The sequence below is a fragment of the Macrotis lagotis genome, chromosome X (genome assembly GCF_037893015.1).
Source record: "Macrotis lagotis isolate mMagLag1 chromosome X, bilby.v1.9.chrom.fasta, whole genome shotgun sequence".
NCBI lineage: Eukaryota > Metazoa > Chordata > Mammalia > Peramelemorphia > Peramelidae > Macrotis > Macrotis lagotis.
The window spans coordinates 108961592-108982295 of record NC_133666.1 but is presented as its reverse complement, the minus strand read 5'-3'; the positions used below and the strand labels follow the sequence as shown (position 1 = coordinate 108982295).

The following is a 20704-nucleotide window of genomic DNA, read 5'->3' as shown; positions in this document are numbered from 1 at the left end:
TATGTTAAGTTGAATGCTCTTGTGTAAAAGGAATTTATTTAACAAGAAAAATTCAGATAACCATCTCCCTTTTTGGAATATGCTTAAATGAGGCAAAAAAAAAAATGAAATTTTCATTAGTATTTTCTCCTCCAAAACCAAGTTAATGAATAAAAATCTAAATTTAATTGACTTAAAAAAGTAGGATTTCTCAGCCTGAGAACAGAAATGCTTATCACACACTATTATTCACCAAAGCATGGGGATGGGCTATAAGAATTTTTAATTGTTTCAAGGCAAAGACCTTTTTAAGAATGGAAAAGCTTCTATTAAGTCAAACAATTGTTTTCTTTTATAAAGGAAGAAACTGAAGAAAGGCAGAGATTAAATATAAAATGGGAGGAGGCTCTATGGCATAACCTGGACACAATGTTTCTCTTTTTAAAAGGGGGTGAATGTTAAGAATAAAAACAAAACACTATACTCCCCCCAAAATTAATAAGAATAAGAAAAAAAATGATGCTTTCAGGAATACCAGTTGATGATGAAAAAAACAGATGTAAGTTGTATTTAAAAGAAAAAAAATCATTGAATTCTACAAAATTCTGTTATCTAATTGAAAGTGAGCATTCTTACAGATATTTTAAAATAATCTTTAGAATTACAGTCTCTTTCTAGCAGAGCCACCCTGATGCTATATTTTCATTTACTGAAATTATTTATTTCAAAATCCAGCCTGATTTTTTTTAGTCTCAAGATTCAAAGAAAGTACTACACAAAAATACTGCAGCTAATCACGGTCAGAAGTAAAAATGTACTTTGAATTGTTTTTTTTTCTAATAGTACTAAGGAAAGTTGTGGCGAGTGAGTTACAATCTCACAGAGGTTCAGTATAACCATCTACCTTATACAGATACTAAATCTCATGACTTTGGCTTCAAAAATAGTATGTATAAATGTATATACTTCATTATTTCAGCAATCTATGATTTCAATGTGATTTCAATAAATACAGCTTTTACCAACATAGCTGATAAAATATCACCCCCAATAAGCTGTGAGAGCCAAAAAAATTCATCACTTCATCGTTAATCTTTTGGTCATGAGTGTCTCTGAACTTAAAGGTCAGTCCTCTAACAAAAGACACATAGTACACATCACTAAGTCCGTCCTTGAAATTCCAGTTTGTTTGGATTTGTCAGGGTTGACATTATACTAGCATGGTTATTATGAACTGAGGGTCATTTCTATGCCACAATGAGAAGAAAGAACAGGGCAACAATATAAACAGAATGTCAAAATTTTTTTTATTTATTTAAGGCAACGAGTTAAGTACTTGCCCAAGGTCACACAGCTAGGCGATTATTAAGTGTCTGAGGCCGAATTTGAACTCAGGTCTTCCTGATTTCAGGGCTGGTGCTCTGTCCACTGTGCCACCTAGTTGCTCTATAAACTGAATTTTTTACTTTGATATGTAAAGTACATTTTACTTCAATATGTATACACATATATAGCTCAAAAAAGTGTGACTAGATAGTAAAATTTCTAATACATGATAAAATATTTAATTGTCTCAGAATTTTTGTTTCTCAGCTGTGGTTTAGAAGACATAAAAGTATAGATAGATAATACAGTATATTATTAGTATCCATAGATTTTAGTTTTTTTCTTTAATAAAGCCAGCCATTCTAGTACTAGGGTCAAGGATTAGGAGAACTAGTTTGGCTTTCTGGAATGTATTTATTCAAACTTAACAAAAATTTGTCAGGTGTCTAATTTGCAAGACACTATGCTAAAAATTGTGGATACAAAGACAGACAAAAAGAAGCCCTAATCCCAAGAAGTTTACTTTCTAATGAAGTTACAACTAAAACCCAATACAATATAGAGGCAGAATGGTGTAAATGAGAGAATGCTGGACTTGGAGGTAGCAACTCCTGCTCCAGATACTATATTACTAGCTGTGTGAACCAGATATTTCTAATTTTCTATTTTTTTCAGTTTGTTCATTTTTTTTTTAAATTCGTGATGTTTCATAGAATCATTAGATTTCATTTGGTCAATTCTAATTTTCATGGAAGCTTCAGGAAAGTTTTGATCCACTTTTTCCAAGTTGTTAATTCTCTTTTTATAGTTTTTCCCTCTTGCTCTCATTTATTTTTCCATTTTTTCCCCTTTACCACTCTCATCTGATTTTTAAAATAATATTAGTTCTTTAAAATTTTGATTTAACTCTTTTAGAAATACTTTTTGAATTTCTGGCTAAGATACTTTTTTTAAAGCTTTGTTTGTATCAGTTTTTGAGTCACTCTCTTTTGTGTTCTTTGGTTTTAACAGTCTGATTCTTTTGTTTGTTCATTCTTCCAGTCTAATTCCTAACTTTACATTTTGTTGTGTAATACTCCACAGACTTTTGGATGGGGTAGAGGTTGGGGGATAGGGAATGAGAGTGGGAGGAAGATCATCAGGTCTAATTTTCAGTTCTCATAGCTCTCTGCTGCTTTCACAGCTCAGGTCAGGAACCTGAAAGCTTTCAGTCTTCAAAGAAGAGTGGTCCAGGCCAAGGTCTGATCATTGCCCTCCTGGTCAGAGCTCGGTTATTCTTGATCCAGGTTTGGGTCGGTTAGTTTGTCCTTGCTTGGGATGGATTTCAGTAACTGCTGCTAGACTCAGTCACTAATAACTGCTTATAGGTTCTAAAGGCTCCGAGTGAATGAAATGCTGGCTCCTCTTTGTTCTCGGATGCCTGTCTTTGTTATTGTATTGCATTTTAGGTTTACAATCTGGGAAGTAAACAACAGAGCTGCCAGATAGCATCCATTCCTGCCCACAGATGAGAGATCCCTTAAGATCTCTTTCTGCCCTAGTGCTTTGGGAGCTAGAATGTTTCATGCTTTTGGCCAAGACCTATATATTCCAAGGTTTGCAAGCCTCTCTTTGTCTGTCTTCCAAAGCTGAAAAAGGATTCAATGTTTAACTTTTTTCTTGTTTTACCAATCAGAATTCAGTCTGATGCAATTTCTAGGCAATTACAGAGAAGATAAAGTAGAGAGGCTGAACTGAGTCCTCTTCCTCTGCCATTTTGTTTTCACTTACCTTAGATCAATCATTTAACCTCTATGCCCCAGTTTTCTCATCTGTGAAATGGAAGGGGTGGATTTGATAGCCTTTTGAGTCCTTTTCAGTTCTAACTCTATCATCCAATGAATTTAACAGCTTATCACATATGCTACTATATGAAATTAGGTAACCCAAAATGATCCATGAGCTCCTACAAGTTAAATAGCTGTAGTGATATTTTTGGAAGGAACATATGAAAGGGTTCAAATGCCTGCTGCTCAATTACTTTCTACTTGTAGAATTTTGGACAAGCCACTTGACATTTGAGTTTACTGAGGCTCATTCTTACAATGAAAGGGCCATACCAGTTTATTTCCTGAGATCCCTTCTGACTCCAAAATCTGATCCGTAACCTGTAGAACTTCATTAAGATGGAAACATGACTGCTACTATACCTTTAAGTTGTGATCTATGCAAATAACATAGCACTGTGACCTCTAAATCAATCACCTAAATGTATGTACTTACTAAAATAGGGTTATGTTTGAATTATAAAAGCAAGGAAGGAAAGATTAAAATGGAATTACGTCTTGATTTGGCAATAGTTTAGATTAATTTTGTTCTTTTAGATTTTTTTTTGCAAGGCAATGGGGTTAAGTGGCCTGCCCAAGGCCACACAGCTAAGTGTCTGAGGCCGGATTTGAACTCAGGTACTCCTGACTCCAGGGCAAGTGCTCTATCCACTGTGCCACCTAGCCGCCCTGAGTTTAGATTAATTTTGGAGAAAAAACTAACAGCTGAATTCTTACCTACAAAGTCTGAAAATTCTCTAAGGCAGGTCTAGACTACCATTTATTTTTTGCTTTTTTATTATGCAGTTAAAAAGATTTTGCTATATTTACTACAGTAAATTGTTATCTGTATATATAATATGCTATTAAAAATGATAAACTATAGCATCCTCTGAATTTAGTGAAAAACTACTTATTTTTAATGTTCATAGTATACCTTTTTTCTAATCTTATGAAATTTGATAATCACTTATTATACATACCATAAGTGATTATATATATGTATGTTTCATTAATCAGAGAGTTTCATTTCCCAATCATACCAGATAAGAATCACACTGTAGACTATGTCAAGACTATGCTATTTAAATATAAGGACAAATGGGTTCCAAAAGCTAACAGATAAAAAGCTTTTACACTCCCTAATTCAGTTCTCATTCTTCGTATCTCCCGAGTCCTTCATTCCTAGGTAGAAGGAGACCAGAGTTTCATAAGGAGGCAGTATGGAACAGTGGAAAGAGTATAGAACTTTAGACAGATCTATACTGAAATCCCAGCTCAGATACTCACCGTAACCAGTGCTTGAGCCTCTCTTTCTCTACTTGTAAAATGCTTTCAACTATCCTTCTAATAAGTCTGTTGTAAGCAAGGGACTTTTTATAATCCATGAAACACTATGTAAATGTAAGCTATTATCATTAGGTTGTGTGTACATAATCACACATGCTTAATTAACATAGTGCTGGGCATAAAACAGGTGATTAACAGACATTTGCTGCTTTGGCTTAATTCTTCTCCACCCCCCCCCCCAAAAGAAGAGCTAAGGCCTTAAAGAAGCCTAATTATGAATTGCTGATATAGATATTACACACAAAAGTAATTGGGGGAAGGGGTTTGATTTATAAGAATAAATTATCTCTACTCTTCATTCTGCATGTGTATACACAGATTTGGCACTAATTCAATGTCATAATCTTCTTTACTGACAAGCATCAAATAGATTTCCTTTTTAGTGGTGGGATGCAATGCTGAATAGCTCTGTTAAAGACGGTCACTGCATGGGCTTATTTTACTTAATTGCTTTTCTTTGTCACAAGAAAGGGTTCTGGGCTGTGGGTCATTAGTACATAACTTTGGTGTTAAAAAGCACACCACTAAGATACTGACACTATCTTTTTAACTTCTGTTAAAATATTCAACCTTGATATTTTATCGAGAGATACAATATTTTGAAGAACACAAAAGCAGAGAAATTGTGAATTGACCTCAAAAGACAAAACTAGATCTGAAAGGGGCCTAGCACTGGTTTAAGTCAGTAAGTCAGTCAATAAATATTTATCAAAGAATACTATATGTCAAGTACTGAGGATATAAAAGAAAGGTCAAATCAAAGTTCCTACCCTCAAGGAACTTCTATTCTAATGGGGGAAATAACATGCAAATAAATAACTGTTCCTGAAAGATCTATATAGTGCAGATGGAAGTTAATCTCAAAGAGAAGATGCATGACATGGGGGTGAGGAGAGAACCTTTGTGCAAAAGTATGTGAGCAGAGACACAAAAAAAACCAGGGACGTCAAGATAAAGGTGAGGAGGGAGAACATTCCCTCAATCAGTGAAAAGGTACTTCCCCTCACCAAAATAAGAGAAGAGATAAAGCCTGTTTCTTGCTAAGAATTTCATATGGGGGGGAGGCGCGCAGCTAGGTGGCGCAGTGGATAGTGCATTGGCCCTGGAGTCAGGATGATCTGAGTTCAAATCTGACCTCAAGCATTTAAATATGTAGTTGTGTGACCTTGGGCAAGTCACTTAACCCCAATACCTTGCAGCAACAACAACAACAAAAACTAATGGGTCACACATTTCTTTCATGCCAGCTTCTTTCTTCCTTATGTCCCAAAGAACTCTTACATCACTTTTACTCCCCATACTCTTGCACTTCCCATATCCTTTTGAATGTCACTGAGACTGATTCCTAGAAGTCATTATTAGGAATTCTGACTTCTGTCTTTCTAAAGTCTGGAGCAGTCCTCTGCAGTCATATAGAATGCCTTTAGGAGCATTTAAATCAGCAAATTTAAATAACCATATATTTGGTTACTTCGCATGTGTATAAAAAAAAATCTCAGAAATCACAAGAACATGTCTTTTAAAAACACTCCTTGCCAATGAAAGGTAGATTTATATTTTTTTTATTTAGTACTTTCAAGGGTCTCTTATATAACAAATACTATTTATGTTAAAAAGGCAATATATTGGGGTGGCTAGGTGGCACATTGCATAGAGCACCGGCCCTGGAGTCAGGAGTACCTGAGTTCAAATCCGGCTTCAGACACTTAATCATTTTTATTTTTTTTTTTTTTTGCAAAGCAAATGGGGTTAAGTGGCTTGCCCAAGGCCACACAGCTAGGTAATTATTAAGTGTCTGAGGTCGGATTTGAACCCAGGTACTCCTGACTCCAGGGCCAGTGCACTATCCACTGTGCCACCTAGCCACCCCCAGACACTTAATAATTACCTAGCTGTGTGGCCCTGGGCAAGCCACTTAACCCCATTGCCTTGCAAAAACCTAAACAACAAACAAACAAAAAAAGGCAATATATTTTTCATTCCACTGCTCCCAAGTGAAAAAAAGGAACAGCAAAGGTTTATTGGGACACTAGGTAGATTTCAAATTAAATTTTTATCCTTTCCCCCACATCATTTTTATCAATCTTGAGTTTAGTAATATGTTTTTTAAAATACATTCACAGGTATTTCCTTTTGTAATATGGAAAGCAGTTTTGTTTAACTTCACATGGATAGTCAATATCATAATGCTTGCCTTCTCAAGGAGTGAGAAGAAATGAGAGAAGCTGTAACTCAAATTTAAAAAAAATGAATGTTAAAAATACATTTAATTGATACTAGCTAATGAAATAAATTAAAATCTATTAAAATAAAATAGATACAAAGCATCAACCTTTAATAGTGGAATATTAGTGAAAAGATATCGCTTGATGTTGGTGATAATTTTCTTCAGTTTTATAATTAACATGCCTTTGCTTTTGCTGTACTCTGCTTCATCCTAAAATGGAAGGAATGACTTTAAAATGTTCTATAGACCTCTTAGCTGGCAACAATAGATCAAGGAAGACCTTGAAAAAAGGTGAAAAAAATTGAAGGACAGCTAGGGAAGTCATGTTGCTAATAAAGATGATATAATGTAGTCAAGCTTAACATCTGAGAAAGGTCCATATTGTCAGCCCATCAAAGAAGCTGACTCTACCTAGCAGCTGAGAAAATATTTTAAAAAAAATGCTAAGAATTTACTTCCTCCTAAGGACAACATAGATACCATCTATTCCCTTTCACATTTTTGCCCCATGAGAAGGCCCTAGTCATGGCAAGAAAAATTTCCCTAAAATTCAAGAGTTAAAAAAAAAACAGTCCAATATATCCCCATAGTTCTATCTCACTTCTAATACTTAATGCTTATAGAACATCAATTAGGTCATTTAACTTCCTTGGGTTCCATTCCTTCTCTGTAAAGTGAGTGGGTAGGAACAAGTGTCCTCTAAGTTCCCTCCAGCTCATACTTCCTGGCAACTTCTCCTCAGACCTTGATCTCTTCTGTGGGACATGTTGCCAAATCTCTTTCTTCACAAAGGTGGGCAAAGTTTTCCCAAATTAGTTGTTACAGAATTCAGCCCCTGAATAAATGGTATATCCAGATATACAATTTTATATAGAGTAGGGTGAATCCATTCAGTATACACTGTGTTTTGGGTATTGAAGGGGAATTATTAGGAATTGTTAGGAAAAAACTGATTCATGTTCATCACATAGACTTATGTGTCAGAGAGAGGTTTTGATGGAAGAAGAAAATTGGGCTTCCAAAAAGAGAAACATTCACAATGCTCCTCCCCCTTCCTTCTGACCCAATACTGAGAATAAAAATGACTATATATAAAAAAAAGAAAAAAATGACTATAGGGGCACTTTGATCTTTGCCTTATTGACCCTCATATCCATGGATAGAGCCCCATCTATATATCCTTCCACTCTCATTTCTAATTATGGGAAACTCTTCAAAAGAGGCCCACAACCTCTTTAATTTTAGCATACAAAGCATTTTTTAATCTGAAACTGTCATAATGTATATAGAACATTTCAGTAAAGTTGGTGGAATTAAACACAAGATGGAGTAGACAATAAGATCGGTATATACAGAAAACAACAAAGCGTTAAAATTTTAGATTCTAGAGAGATACACAATCCATTATTATTTATGGCCAAAGTGAGCAAACACAGACTTCCACTTCCCACCAAGAGATCAATTACATTTGCCTTTTCTTTACCCATATATATCAGTCTAATTGTACTAAAGCTGTATTGCCAAAGAATGCAACAAAGCTTTATGAGATCCCTGCTTTACTGATTCTTGAAAAATAGCATCTGTATCAACTCTCTCAGGGTTGCTGGGCCATTGGTTCCTCTAATTTACTTACTGCCTTAGAGCTCTCCTGACTTAAAGCATAAACCTTCTGGCCCAAAGGACTAACATACCTTGATATCCAGCTTTGCCAAGTGTTGCAAAACCCAGATGCGATGGGACCAAGCATTGTAGTTACTTGGGTATCTCCCAGCAGCTTCACCACAGACCTCAAACTCCTCTTGCACTATTCGTTGTACTCTTTCTGTGGGAAATATTGCCAGATTCTCTTTCTTCACAAAAGTGGGTAAAGAGTTTTCCTGAATTAGTTGTTGTAGCACCCATCGCCTGGATAAATGATATATGGGAGGAAAGTTTGGAAGAAATTAAGTCAGAGGATTGGGGATAGAAGTAGAAAGAAATTTTTTGTAGACAATTATCAAGATAGCAGAAAAATAAATGTAACCATTTACACTTCAACACTTAAAGAGCCTATGATTTTGTCAGCATGAATACTGCTTTCCCTCTGGGTCCTTAATATCTTTGTAAGTTAGTATGGATGGAAAAAAATTCATAATTGAGCCTGTCTGTTCTTTAGCTAGGCCTAGACAACAAATTCAATAATGAATCCACGTACATTCAAAACATTTTCAAGTAAGTAAAAAAACGAGCTACTATTTGTATCAGATGCTAGTATCCCTTAAAAACTCATAAAAAAGGGGGCGGCTAGGTGGCGTAGTGGATAAAGCACCGGCCTTGGAGTCAGGAGTACCTGGGTTCAAATCCAGTCTCAGACACTTAATAATTGCCTAGCTTTTTTTGCCTTGCAAAAACCTAAAAAAAAAAAAAAAAAAAAAAAAAAAAAAAAAAAAACACCTCATAAAATGTCATTAATTCCATAAAAACTATTTTTCAGAATAAGTGTGTTAAAAATATATAGGAAATGGCTGAATTGCATGCTGGCAAGACAGAGGTATTGAGAAGAGGCTTATATCTGCCTACATGTCACATAATCCACTCCCTTTGCTCCTACTTAGTATATTGAGTTAGATAGTTTCAAAAGATGAGAAAGTTAAGTCAATAACTGTCTGTCTTATCTTATTATATGTAAGAAAGATTAATATATTGTTAATTAAATCATACAGAAGATTTAAAATGTTTTCCTTTGATTTTTGCCCTCAAAGTTTTCTCTTTTCTATTTAAAATCTGTGTTAACAAACTTTTCCATCCTAAAAGAAGGAAAAATTTATCTAATTAGTTGATATTTTCAGTATTTTATAAAATGAACTGTTCCTTTAGGCTAAAATTTCCTATCCTTAAATGACCAAATGTTTAGTAAATTTAGCAAGAAATCACATTTTTCTATGTTAAAACTAAAAAACTTATCAGTATTTGTTCAGCATTAAAAATTTGGCCTTGTTAAAGAAAGAAATCAGCAAAATTAAGGATGTAACCTTAGTTTTAAAGGCAGGATTGTTAATTATTTCATTCCCTCTGTTCTTCAGTCAAATACCATATGTTGACTGTACTACAGGTGCAAAGTCTATCTCTGAATTCAGAGAATCAAAGAAGAGATATTAGGACATTCTCTAGTACAGTCACTCTTTTTACTTAAGTGGAAAGAGTGGCCCAGAGAAGTTAAGTAACTTTTCCAATACTTAATAGAGTGATAGAAATAGAATTTGGACCTAGGTCCTCTCACTCCAGAGGACTATACCATTTTCCTTTACTTCTAACAAGAAAGAATACAAGTATCTAAGTGGATAAAATCTGAAGAGGCTATTTGCAAAGCTAGTCATAGGTTACTTAAAAAACCTAGGGAGGGACAGTGGCAATACAAATTAGGATAAGCTCCTCCAAAATATTTTCTTATAGATTAGACACTTGCTATCTAGAATGAATAACATCTAAGCTTAGATCTTGCCCTAGAGGTGAAAAAAATGGGGAAATCTGAACATGAAAAAAATATGCAGATGTCCAGGATTCTAAAATCTAAGAATGTGCCTCTATGTCCTTAAGCTCCATGTTCTGGAAAAGCTTCTATCTCTTCAGTTCTGGCATCCTTAGCTCTGCTTACATACAACCACCTACTCCCAAATCCAAAACTTCTCTTTTATTATTACACTGAGATGAATTTAGGGCCTTTAGTCTTATCTCTTTCATTATTACACTCATCATAAAACCCCCTTATCCTAACTACATCATAGACTCCTGAATTTGAATATCATGAAGATACATTTTCTATATGTATATGAATGACAATATAAAAGTACTTGCTATGTGAAAAATACTGTGGGAATCCCTAGTGATACAATAACAAACTAAATTTGGTTATAAGGACATTCACATAGAAAGACAACACATAGAATAGGCTGCTCAGCAAATCATAAGGAAAGGCCCCATGGTACTTAGGATACAGGGACAAAAAAGGAAATTCATTCTTCTTTAATGCCACTTTCATGGTGGAGAAAACTTTCTTTTCCAGATCCTCAGCAGGCTGCTGAGAAGGTAGGGGTTGCAGAACTTTAAGAGGGAGTTGCCAATTCTTATTTCCACAGCAGCTAACACTCTATGGTGGCTTTGGAGGCTAAGTTGGATGTAGAGTCAATAGTCTGAGAGGATACCACTATTTCCATGGTTCTAAGGTTCAAAGGTTCTAAGGTTCAAAATACTGAACTCATCTACACTGGGGGTCTGAGGGGATTTGGTATTTGAGGTGGTGGTGGTGGTTTGCGACTGCCTGTCTCAGGTTATCCTGCTGCTTCTGCTACACTGGTTTACCTGCCCTGGTAATGGTAGTTGGAAGGGAGGACTGGTCTCTTGAAGTTGCTCCTAGAAGATGGCTTCAAGGCTGAGCTAGAATCATAATCAAGAATAGTAACTCCTTAGATAATTGATTCTGATTGTAGCTATCAAGTTAAAAAAGATGGCTATGGTTTATGAGTAATGAGAAAGGATTAAAAAGTCAAGAAGCAAAGAACAATCATTTTGATGCTTGTTGTTTTCTTTTTTAAAACATCTGTATGATTACACTAAAAAAAGAACAAGGAAACAAGCATGTTTTTCCTCTGAATCAAATTCTGATAAATCTTTTCTATTTTCAAAAATTGTGGTAACACAACATTTCTTTCCTTGGCTCATATTCTCTGGAAAATTATACATCTTCATATAACACCATTTTTTTTTGCTTGTGGAAATTATAGACTGCATATTAGAATATGAATACAAGCCTTCACCATACTATACATTACATCAGTACCTTACAGAAATTCTAAAAATTATAGATTTCTAGAGAAAATGTAGTTTAGTGATCCTGAATATTATACTGTCCACTATAACAAAGAATTTTTCAGTTGATTTTACTTATTTCTCAAGCAACCAGAAAACATGATTAGCAATGAACCAATTAGAGATAAACTTTCTTTTTACCTTACATTACTCATGTTCCTTGTCTATACAGGAATCCAGACCAAGTTAAATTCCTAAGAGGAGAACAAGATTACTTGCCTAATGAAAAAAAAAAAATCCACCTGACAGCTATCTGCAGGGTTTGAATAAGCCCTAATAAAAATCTCCTGAGGGTATAGTGGTTAGAGCACTGGCCCTGGAGTCAGGAGGACCTAAGTTCAAATCCAGCCTCAGACACTGAATAATTGTCTAGTTGTGTGACTATGGGCAAGTCACACCCCATTGCCTTAAAATAAATAAAATAAAAAGGATCTCCCACGTGGTAAAGCTGCATTTCTTTCAGTGTTCATATACTTGTTATATAAACCTACTTTATTTGAAATACATTTCATCCAGATGCATTGAATAGCCTAAGAAGTTAAGCATAATAGTAACTCTTTCTACTATTTCCCTTTCCATCCATCCTATACAACATAGCAAGAATAAAAGTATTTGGATCTTAACTTAGTCAGACCTGTGAATCCATGTTTCTGGACTCTTCGGAAACTTAGTTAAGGCCAGTTTTCCCAGATGCAAGTCCTTAATTGGACTTAAAGTGCCAGATAAAATCAATTCTTTCCTATAAAAGACCAAACAATATCATTATTTCAACCCTCCTGCTGAACAACTGCAATGGTCATAATGCAAGCTCAAATGAAATGAATTATCCCATTAAAAAAAATTTTTTTTAATAACAGTTAGCACTTTCTCAATATCACAAGGATCATAAGCACATTCATAGCTCTACCTTTAAAAAATATCTCACATTTACTATAGTTTGCAAAGTTTTTTATTCTTGTCATATTTTGCACCTTTCTTTCCACCTCTATCTCCCTTAAATTCTTTTTCCTTTCACAAAAGCCCTATTCCAATGCCATGCTATGGTATAAAGGAGTTTCAAAGTTTATGCCAATAAATTCTGGCAGGTCTTACTAAATTGGAAAGACTTCAAGTACTGCCCTGGTGATGGACTGTTATGCAAGAAACAACCCTGGTTCAGAGAGGCACATTAGCACAAGATGAATTCCCAGCTGAAACCAATTTTAAACTCATGAAACTAAATCCCAAGGTGGGGATGGACTATGAACTGTACTGATGAAGAAGTTACCCATATAAACGAAATAATGGAATTTTTGAAGTATTCAAGTTACTTTCTACATGTAGAAGGAACTTAACAGTAATGGAAAAGTAAAGCAAACATACATTCCCAGATGATAAATGAAAAAGCAGAATGAGATGCCCTAGGCACCTGGCTTCTATGTGGATGAGCTAAGTCCAACGTTCTTTCTACTATACCACACTACCTCTCAAACAGATTAATGCCTAAAAGTGGAATGTTTCATCACTATAAAACCTCTGTTAATTGGCATACACTTTTTAATGTGTGCATTTGACAATAGGGATATTAATGACAGGCAACAATTAGAGGATCTCAAACTGAAGAGACTTGAGAAGACAACTTTGGATGGGGCTGACTACATACACCTATACCCACAGACCAAGATCTAAGATCACTGTTTTAACTATATACCTATCACTGGCCTTGAACCACAATAATGCCAGGGTATGTTTGTTATTAGTCTAATTATTATGATAATTGGTTTTTGACCCTGCATTAACTTCAAGAGTCCTCTTCCTATTTCTGGCTCTTTTGGTTCCTTCTGACTTGTTCATAATGAAGGTCTGACTCCCATTTGTGCTTGGATAACAGCATTCTTTACTACAACTTTTCATTCCATTCTCAAACTAAAAGAGGATTTACTAAGATTACTCTGTTGGAGAGAGGAGACAATACAAAAATAGGTTTCTCTGGGTATTCAAATCAAGTCAACTAGATAAAACTCATCTAGATAACTACCTTTCCTTTGCCTAGGAGAAAGTCTGTTATTAGTCAAGTGCTGATAGGAACCAGCACTACAGAATGGCCTATTATTCTCTGATGAGTGACTCTGAACAATGGAAATAAGATTTTACTAACAAAGAAAATTTTTAAACTCACATACCATTAATAACATCAATAAAATAAAAATTCCAAGTAATTCTGATGTCTCTTTAGAAAACAAAATTATCCCTCCCAATAAAATTTGTATTTAAACAACTTTTTTCTCTTAAGTTAAATGATCTAACATTTAATATTTATGATACCTTTGAGGAAAACATTAATATCTTTTTAATACAGAAATCTCTAAAATAGATTCCATGTCAGCACAACACTTTTAGCTTGTAACTCAATTCATTTCTCTAGACAAAATACAGCACTAGGCTCTCTAAATAATAATAGTTTCCCTCCAAAATCTATGAACATATCTAAAATTCTGATAAGTGGAGAAAAATAACTATTTTTTCAAGAAAACCCACTTGTGCAGTTCCACTTTTAAAAATCTCTAACTGCCTGGTATAAAACCATTTAAAAAAAACTGCAGTCTTGATGAATAATAAGCTACTTTTCATTTACAGCATTTTGTTTTCACAGTCCATAGAGGACAATGGGATAGCTAATCCTTAATGTCTTTTCTTCTTAGGTCAATAAACTGTTCGGAAATTTAGTTAACTAGAAGGTAAAATGGGGGGAAAAACTTGATTTATATGGACTCACAACTTTTCAGCACAAAAAATACATTAAAGTATTATCCTAGCTATCTCAAGATCTGACAAAAACCTCCTTTATAAGCACTCTGACTATATTTAAATTGTTGATTACTGCAACAGTTAAAGAAAATCACAGAACTGGAAAGGTAAAAAGATCCCTGGAGATCACCTTGTTCAATTCCCTTATTTACAGACGAGGAAACTGAGTTTGAGAATGGTAACTTGCTTCAGGTCATAAGGCTCATGAGAGAACTCAGGTCTCTCTATTTATTAGTTCAATACTAGTCTAGACCCTATTTAATGCAAAAGTTCTATCTAATATATCAGGGCTGTCCAACCTTACTTTTAAAAATTGTTATTGAAAAAATAAACAATATGTTTTGATTTGACGTTATAGCAGGAGCTCTGCGGTAACTCGGGCTTCGTTTACTAAGGCATTTAGTAAACCCACAGGCAGGTTGCATAAAATTTGCCTTATTGGCTGCATTTGACCCTCAGGTAGTATTCTGGACAACCCTGTAAATACATCATGATCAAATTTAATGATTTATATCATCTTATAAGATAATGAAAAATAGGGTAATAGGGATTTAAAACTATAAGGGATTTAGAAAATCATCTAGACCCAATTCCTAATTTTACCGATGAAGAAGCAAAGGTCCAAAAAGATCAAGTCACCCGCTAAGATTAGAAATAGCATAAATATGTTTTAGTCAAACATACATATATGTATAAATAAAACACATTTCATTGCAAAATGGGCAATTCTATTTCAAGAATAGTTTTGTAAAATAAAATATAAGGGATATTAAACTATAACTTAAATTCTATGTGCCAGTATTCTCTAGAGCTTGATCATCACTAAAGGAAGTGTTAAGGAAGGAAATTTTTGAAAAACTTATCACTCACTTGTTTAAATTTAAGAAAAAAAATGTGGGGCTCACATAACTTTGGAAATCTGGTCAAACTTTTGAAGCAAGTGTCATACCTCACGTTCCATGCAGTGGTAAAGTCTGGGTTTAGAAGTAGTAAGGTACATGTGACATCTATCAATTCTAAAAAGAAGAAGAAGAAACCCATTAAAAATGAACAATGCTACTACTTGACTTTTCTTTCTTTTAATACTTCATGACACAAATTCTACATATTTACATTGCAATCTAGCTACTTGAAGTAAGATATCAGATTTTAAGTTGTTGGGGGCATTTTCTAATTTTCCTCTTAAACAAATTTAAAAGGAGAAACATCAATACCTTTGTTAGACAATCCATTTGTTTTACTAAGATTGTAAAACTCAGTAATTAAAAGAGTATCCTTCTATGGCGTAAGTTAAAATCAGAGTAATTTCCTTTGATAATTAAATGGCATCAACTCAGAAAAGAAACCTCAACTTTTGGGAGGAGAAATAATCAAAAAGCTAGTTAGAAGAGAAACTAAGAGAATTGTGTTTTGTATATACGTAATTTCTAAAAATTCTTTGTTCCTTATTTTGTCGCTCTTTTGATCTTTAAAGATTCACCAAAGCTCAGTACTTGATTCCTTTCTCTACCCTCTGTCCTTTAGAAGACCTCATTTAGTTAAAGTTTTACATAATTTAATCCCCTCATTTCAGATGAGGAACCTGTGTACTAAGAAGATGAAGTAACCAGCCCAAAGACCTTAGACGTAAAATTCAATGGCTCCAAATATTAGCTTCATGTGAATGACCTCAAAACCTCTATCTCCACTCCTGAACATTTTCCTATATTTTCCTACACTTTCCTACATTTTATTAACAATTTATTGACAAATATTTATTAAGGACCTATTAAAGGAGCTCATATTCTAAAAAGAACAAACATGGTAAACAAAGAAAACAAAAAATTTATAGAGTAATTTCTGAGGGAAGGGTACATAGCATATCAAGTTCATTTTTAAAAAATTATGCAATAGAGATGATTATCAAACAACTGTCTAAACAATGGCAGAATGAGGAGAAAGAAGGAAGAGTGGTGAAGAGACAAAATGGTTTCTAGAGATGCTGCTGTAATAAAAATAGGCAAAAGCTCAGTCTCAATACTGATTCTTTTTCCATATAAGGAAGTATTTTTTCTTTTTCTAGAAACTCTTTTAGTCAAACAATTTCTTTTAAAGACCTGAAATTTTTCATCTTGATCCCACAAGTAAGATCTGACTACTGGAAGAACTAAAGTCAGATGTGAAAATCTCTAGAATATTTATCCTTTCCTTTAAGTAATCTCATGATTTAAAAACAACAGCAATAACAAAAACAATCCTCTAACAGTTGTCATTAAAGTGGTTAATAGACATTCAGATAACCTGTGGATACTCAAAACATATAAATTGATCACATCTGGGATGTTACTGCTATTGCTCAACTCACCTCTTGATTTTAAACAGATGAATACACAATGGCACAGCTTAATATGGAAAAAAGTTTAAAACTGCTTATATATTATTTCATCTGATCTTTAAAACAAAACTGGGAAGAAGTTATTTTAAGTACCATCATCCACCTTTACTAATATAGAAACTAAAGTTCAGTGAGATTAAGGACCTTGTAATTGCTATCTAATTTGTACAGGAGCTCCTGAACAGGAGCATGGTGTAATGGAAAAAAAAAAAAGGTAGTTCTGGCCCAAACCACTTACTCACTTACTGCACCTGAGTAAGTGATTTTAATGAGAATTCAATTTAACAAACATTTATATTAAGCAGTTATTATTTACAAGGCATTAATGAAGTTAAAAAGTCATAAACTATTATAATTATGGATAATTAAGTTTGAGCAAGTGTCAAGTCCTTTACCAGGTGACTTTCTAGCTATATTCAATTTTTTTTTCAGTATCTGTATATTGGGTCAGATCATCATACTGAAAAATGACTTTAAAAAACCAAACCAACAATTTCATCCCCTTTAACACCTTTCTCAAATTACTAGAGTAAAAAAAATTCTCTTTATAAATGTCACTGATTGTAACTGAGATTCTCTTCCCTGGAATATTATGAAAACTCACGTGTATATCCTAGAGAAATACTATTACAGGCAAATTTGTATTAAACATAATGATAATAAACATATCCCCTCCCCCCCGTAGCACAAAAAAAAAAAGACACAGCAAAACAAATAAGCAGCAGAAGAGAGAAAACAACAAAAAGAAAGTGAGCAGTGAACTTCTTTGACAAGGTTTCTCAAAGATTTTTGATGGCTTGGGGTACAGCTAGCCCTAATTAGTGACAGCACACAATGAATAGGAAATGCAAAATATCAAGATCATTTATTCCAAAAGTGTCAAACTTGGGGGTGGCTAGGTGGTGCACCGGCCCTGGAGTCAGGAATGCCTGAGTTCAAATCTGGCCTCTAAATCTGGACACTTAATTACCTAGCTGTGTGGCCTTGGGCAAGCCACTTAACCCCATTGCCTTGGCAAAAAAAAAAAAAAAAAACCCAACCCCCACCCCAAAACCACAAAAATGTTTAACTAAAATAGAAACAACAACCTCTAATTTGTACATGAGGATGTTTATCAGGTCACACACAATGACAAAGTTTTAAAAATGTAATGTTAGCTATTTTTACTGCATTTTTCTTTATTTTGTAAAATATTTTTCAGGTCCCACATGTTTGATACTCGGGATTTATTCCCAGGTCTTCATATTACTCGTTGAAAGAAAAATGACTTGCTCCAGATTACACAATTAAATTGTAGAAGCAGGGCTTGAAACCTGTTTGATCAAGTATTTATTAAGTTCATGTGATAAACTAGGTTCTAGGGAATTAAAGACAGAAACAAAAGTTGCTGCCCTCAAGAAATGTCCCCATGAGATACACAGACACACACACACTCTTAAATACAGTAGAACCTCCATACAAGTAATCTGGTTCATATGTTTCCTTGGACAAGGAAAATTTTTTACAAAATTTCTCTTGCAGGATGAACAAAAGTTTGTAGTTTGACTATCATGTTTGAATCACAAATTTTTTTTTTTGCAAGGCAATGGGGTTGTGGTTTGCCCAAGGCCTGATAAAGGTGTGAAGCTGGATTTGAACTCAGGTACTCCTGACTCCAGGGCTGGTGTTCTATCCACTGAGCCACCTAGCTGCCCCCCACAAATATTTTTAATGATAATATAATGTCACATTTCCATGACAGTCTGAAAAAAACATCAAAAACAAGTGTCATTAAATAGATTCCTAGTCAGACGTGAAGGTAAAGAAAAAAAAAAATCAATGAATCAAAATATGAAAGTGATTCTAAAAAATGAAAAATAAATGAAGGTAGCAGTGTTAGTCTTACTTTTAGTGAAAGTAGCATGAGAGAACCCTCCTGATATTGAAATCCCCCATGTTCTCATAGAAGATTCTCCTTCCCTTACTTCTCCTCCCTCTTTCTCATAGGTAAAGTGCAAGCTAATTTGTTTTATTGTTAGTTTATTTTGTGTATTAATCACTACTATTCTATTTCAGGTGCATTAGGGACAAAAAAATTACTTAAAAGTATAAATAATTATTTTTATATGAATATTTTTGGGGATGTGACCCATCCAACTTTACATTATTTTCCTATGGGAAAATTCACTTTGCAATACAAACAAATCACATGACAAAAAGTATCTTGGAATAAATTAAATTGGTAAACTGAGTAGGTTCTACTGTATATATATATGTGTATATATATATATACATACACATATATATGTACTGTATACATAAACATGCATTTATGTGTTTATCTCTATATATGTAAATAAACTGGGGGGCACTACTAGTCTAGTTAGATCAGTAATTTCCACATAAAGTATTATCTTAGCTGACTAGAAAGAAATACTGGTTCTAAGAGTTGGAAGTGAAGAAAGGAATGTATTACAAGCAAGGGAAGACCACATGTGCAAAGGTACAGCTAATGGGGAAGGAGTGTCATGATGGAAGGACTAGTTCCAATTTGGTTGGAAAGTTGAAATTGTGAAAAGCATCCAGTGGGTTTTAGGGTTCATATATGAGTCTAAAACTAAAAGAATCATCGTCATTCACTGACAAGTGATAATGACCATGTCTGGGCTTTAGTATTTACTCTTTAAAAGCTATGTGGCAGATGAAATGAAGAAAGAAACTTGAGACAAGAAGACCCATTAGGAAGATACTGCAATAGTTCAGACTAGAGAAGTAGTAATAAGGGTCTGAAAAAAAAGTGATTAAGAGTAGAGAAGGGGAAGTATCTGAGAGATGCTATGGAGATAAAATCAATAAAATTTGGCAACATAAAGGAACAAGGTTGCAAACTTGGGTGCCTGGAAGGATGATGGCATTTTCAGCATTTTAAAATAGGGAAATTTGAAAGAGCTAGATATGGGGAAAAATATAATGAGTTCTGTTTTGGTCATGCCCAGTTGTCCTTTCCACTATACTTCCCTGAGAAAAATTAGAAAAAGACCTTAGTAGCCAAAGTTTGGACTTGGGTATCACACCAAGACAAGCGAACTACCTGTTTGCTGGCAGCAAGGGTGGTAAAAGGTGCCATAAACATCTTTGAATTTCAAATTCAGAATAAGTGAACTGATTCAAGGCCTTGGAGAGATTATGTGAGGTATGTATATTAAGTATAAATTTCCCTCCCTCCGAGATGATTCTTCTCTGTAATAAATCAGAAAAGATGAATGAAGGATAAAAATAGAAAGTAAACAAACAAAAAAGGAAATAAAGAAACATGGAAATGACCTTTGAATCTAGAATTATATTACAGGCAATAACTTAGGGTCAACAAATGGTATTTTCATTTTTGTTGCTGACTGAAGAAAAAAAACTTAGAACAAGAGATATAGGAAGTAAGTAGGTAGCAAAGCAGGAGAATAAAAAGGTCTTTCTAGACCACAGTTTATGATACAGGAAACACATATTACAACCTTAACCAAAAGACCATTTAATGAAAAATAGAAGAGTATATTTGTCTAGAGGCTGAATGATCTAATTACCAAGGACTTGAATTAAAAAAGAGGAAGTGGCAGGGAAAATCCTATGAAGATGTTAAATGAGAAACCAGAGAAGTCAGAACAATACTATGGGAAGAAAGACATCTGTTTCAGTAGTTCATTGGACAAAATAATAAAGTTGAAGAACAATTCTCCAAGACTCCATTCATAATGCATCACTGCATTATGAACTTTGTTTCTTAATTCTTAAATGGGATCAAGGTTTAGGAGTGCTACTGAGGGGTGGGGTCAAAGGGTATGCACAAATGTTTTGTTCTTTAGGCAGAGTTCCAAATTTTTCTCTAAAATGGTCAGATCAGTTCACTGTTGCCCAATAATGCATTAATGTCCTAGTTTTCCCACAATCTCTTCATCATTGATCATGAAGTAGGTAGTACCTCAGAGTTTTTTTTTTTAATTTGCATTTCTCCAATCAATAATTACTTGGGACATTTTT

The 20704-nt window shown here is 34.2% G+C and overlaps 1 protein-coding gene across 2 annotated transcripts in view; it reads right to left on the bottom strand.

The window, feature by feature from the left end:
- Nucleotides 1-20704, bottom strand: part of PTAR1 (protein prenyltransferase alpha subunit repeat containing 1) — a 70451-nt gene that overhangs the window by 17984 nt on the left and 31763 nt on the right. For both annotated transcript variants that reach the window (XM_074205280.1, XM_074205279.1), the window contains exons 3-5: nt 15269-15335; nt 12167-12271; nt 8379-8592 (exon numbers count right to left, since the gene is read on the bottom strand). In XM_074205280.1, coding sequence (XP_074061381.1) covers nt 8379-8592; nt 12167-12271; nt 15269-15335 — 386 coding nt within the window. The remainder of the gene's footprint in view (nt 1-8378; nt 8593-12166; nt 12272-15268; nt 15336-20704) is intronic.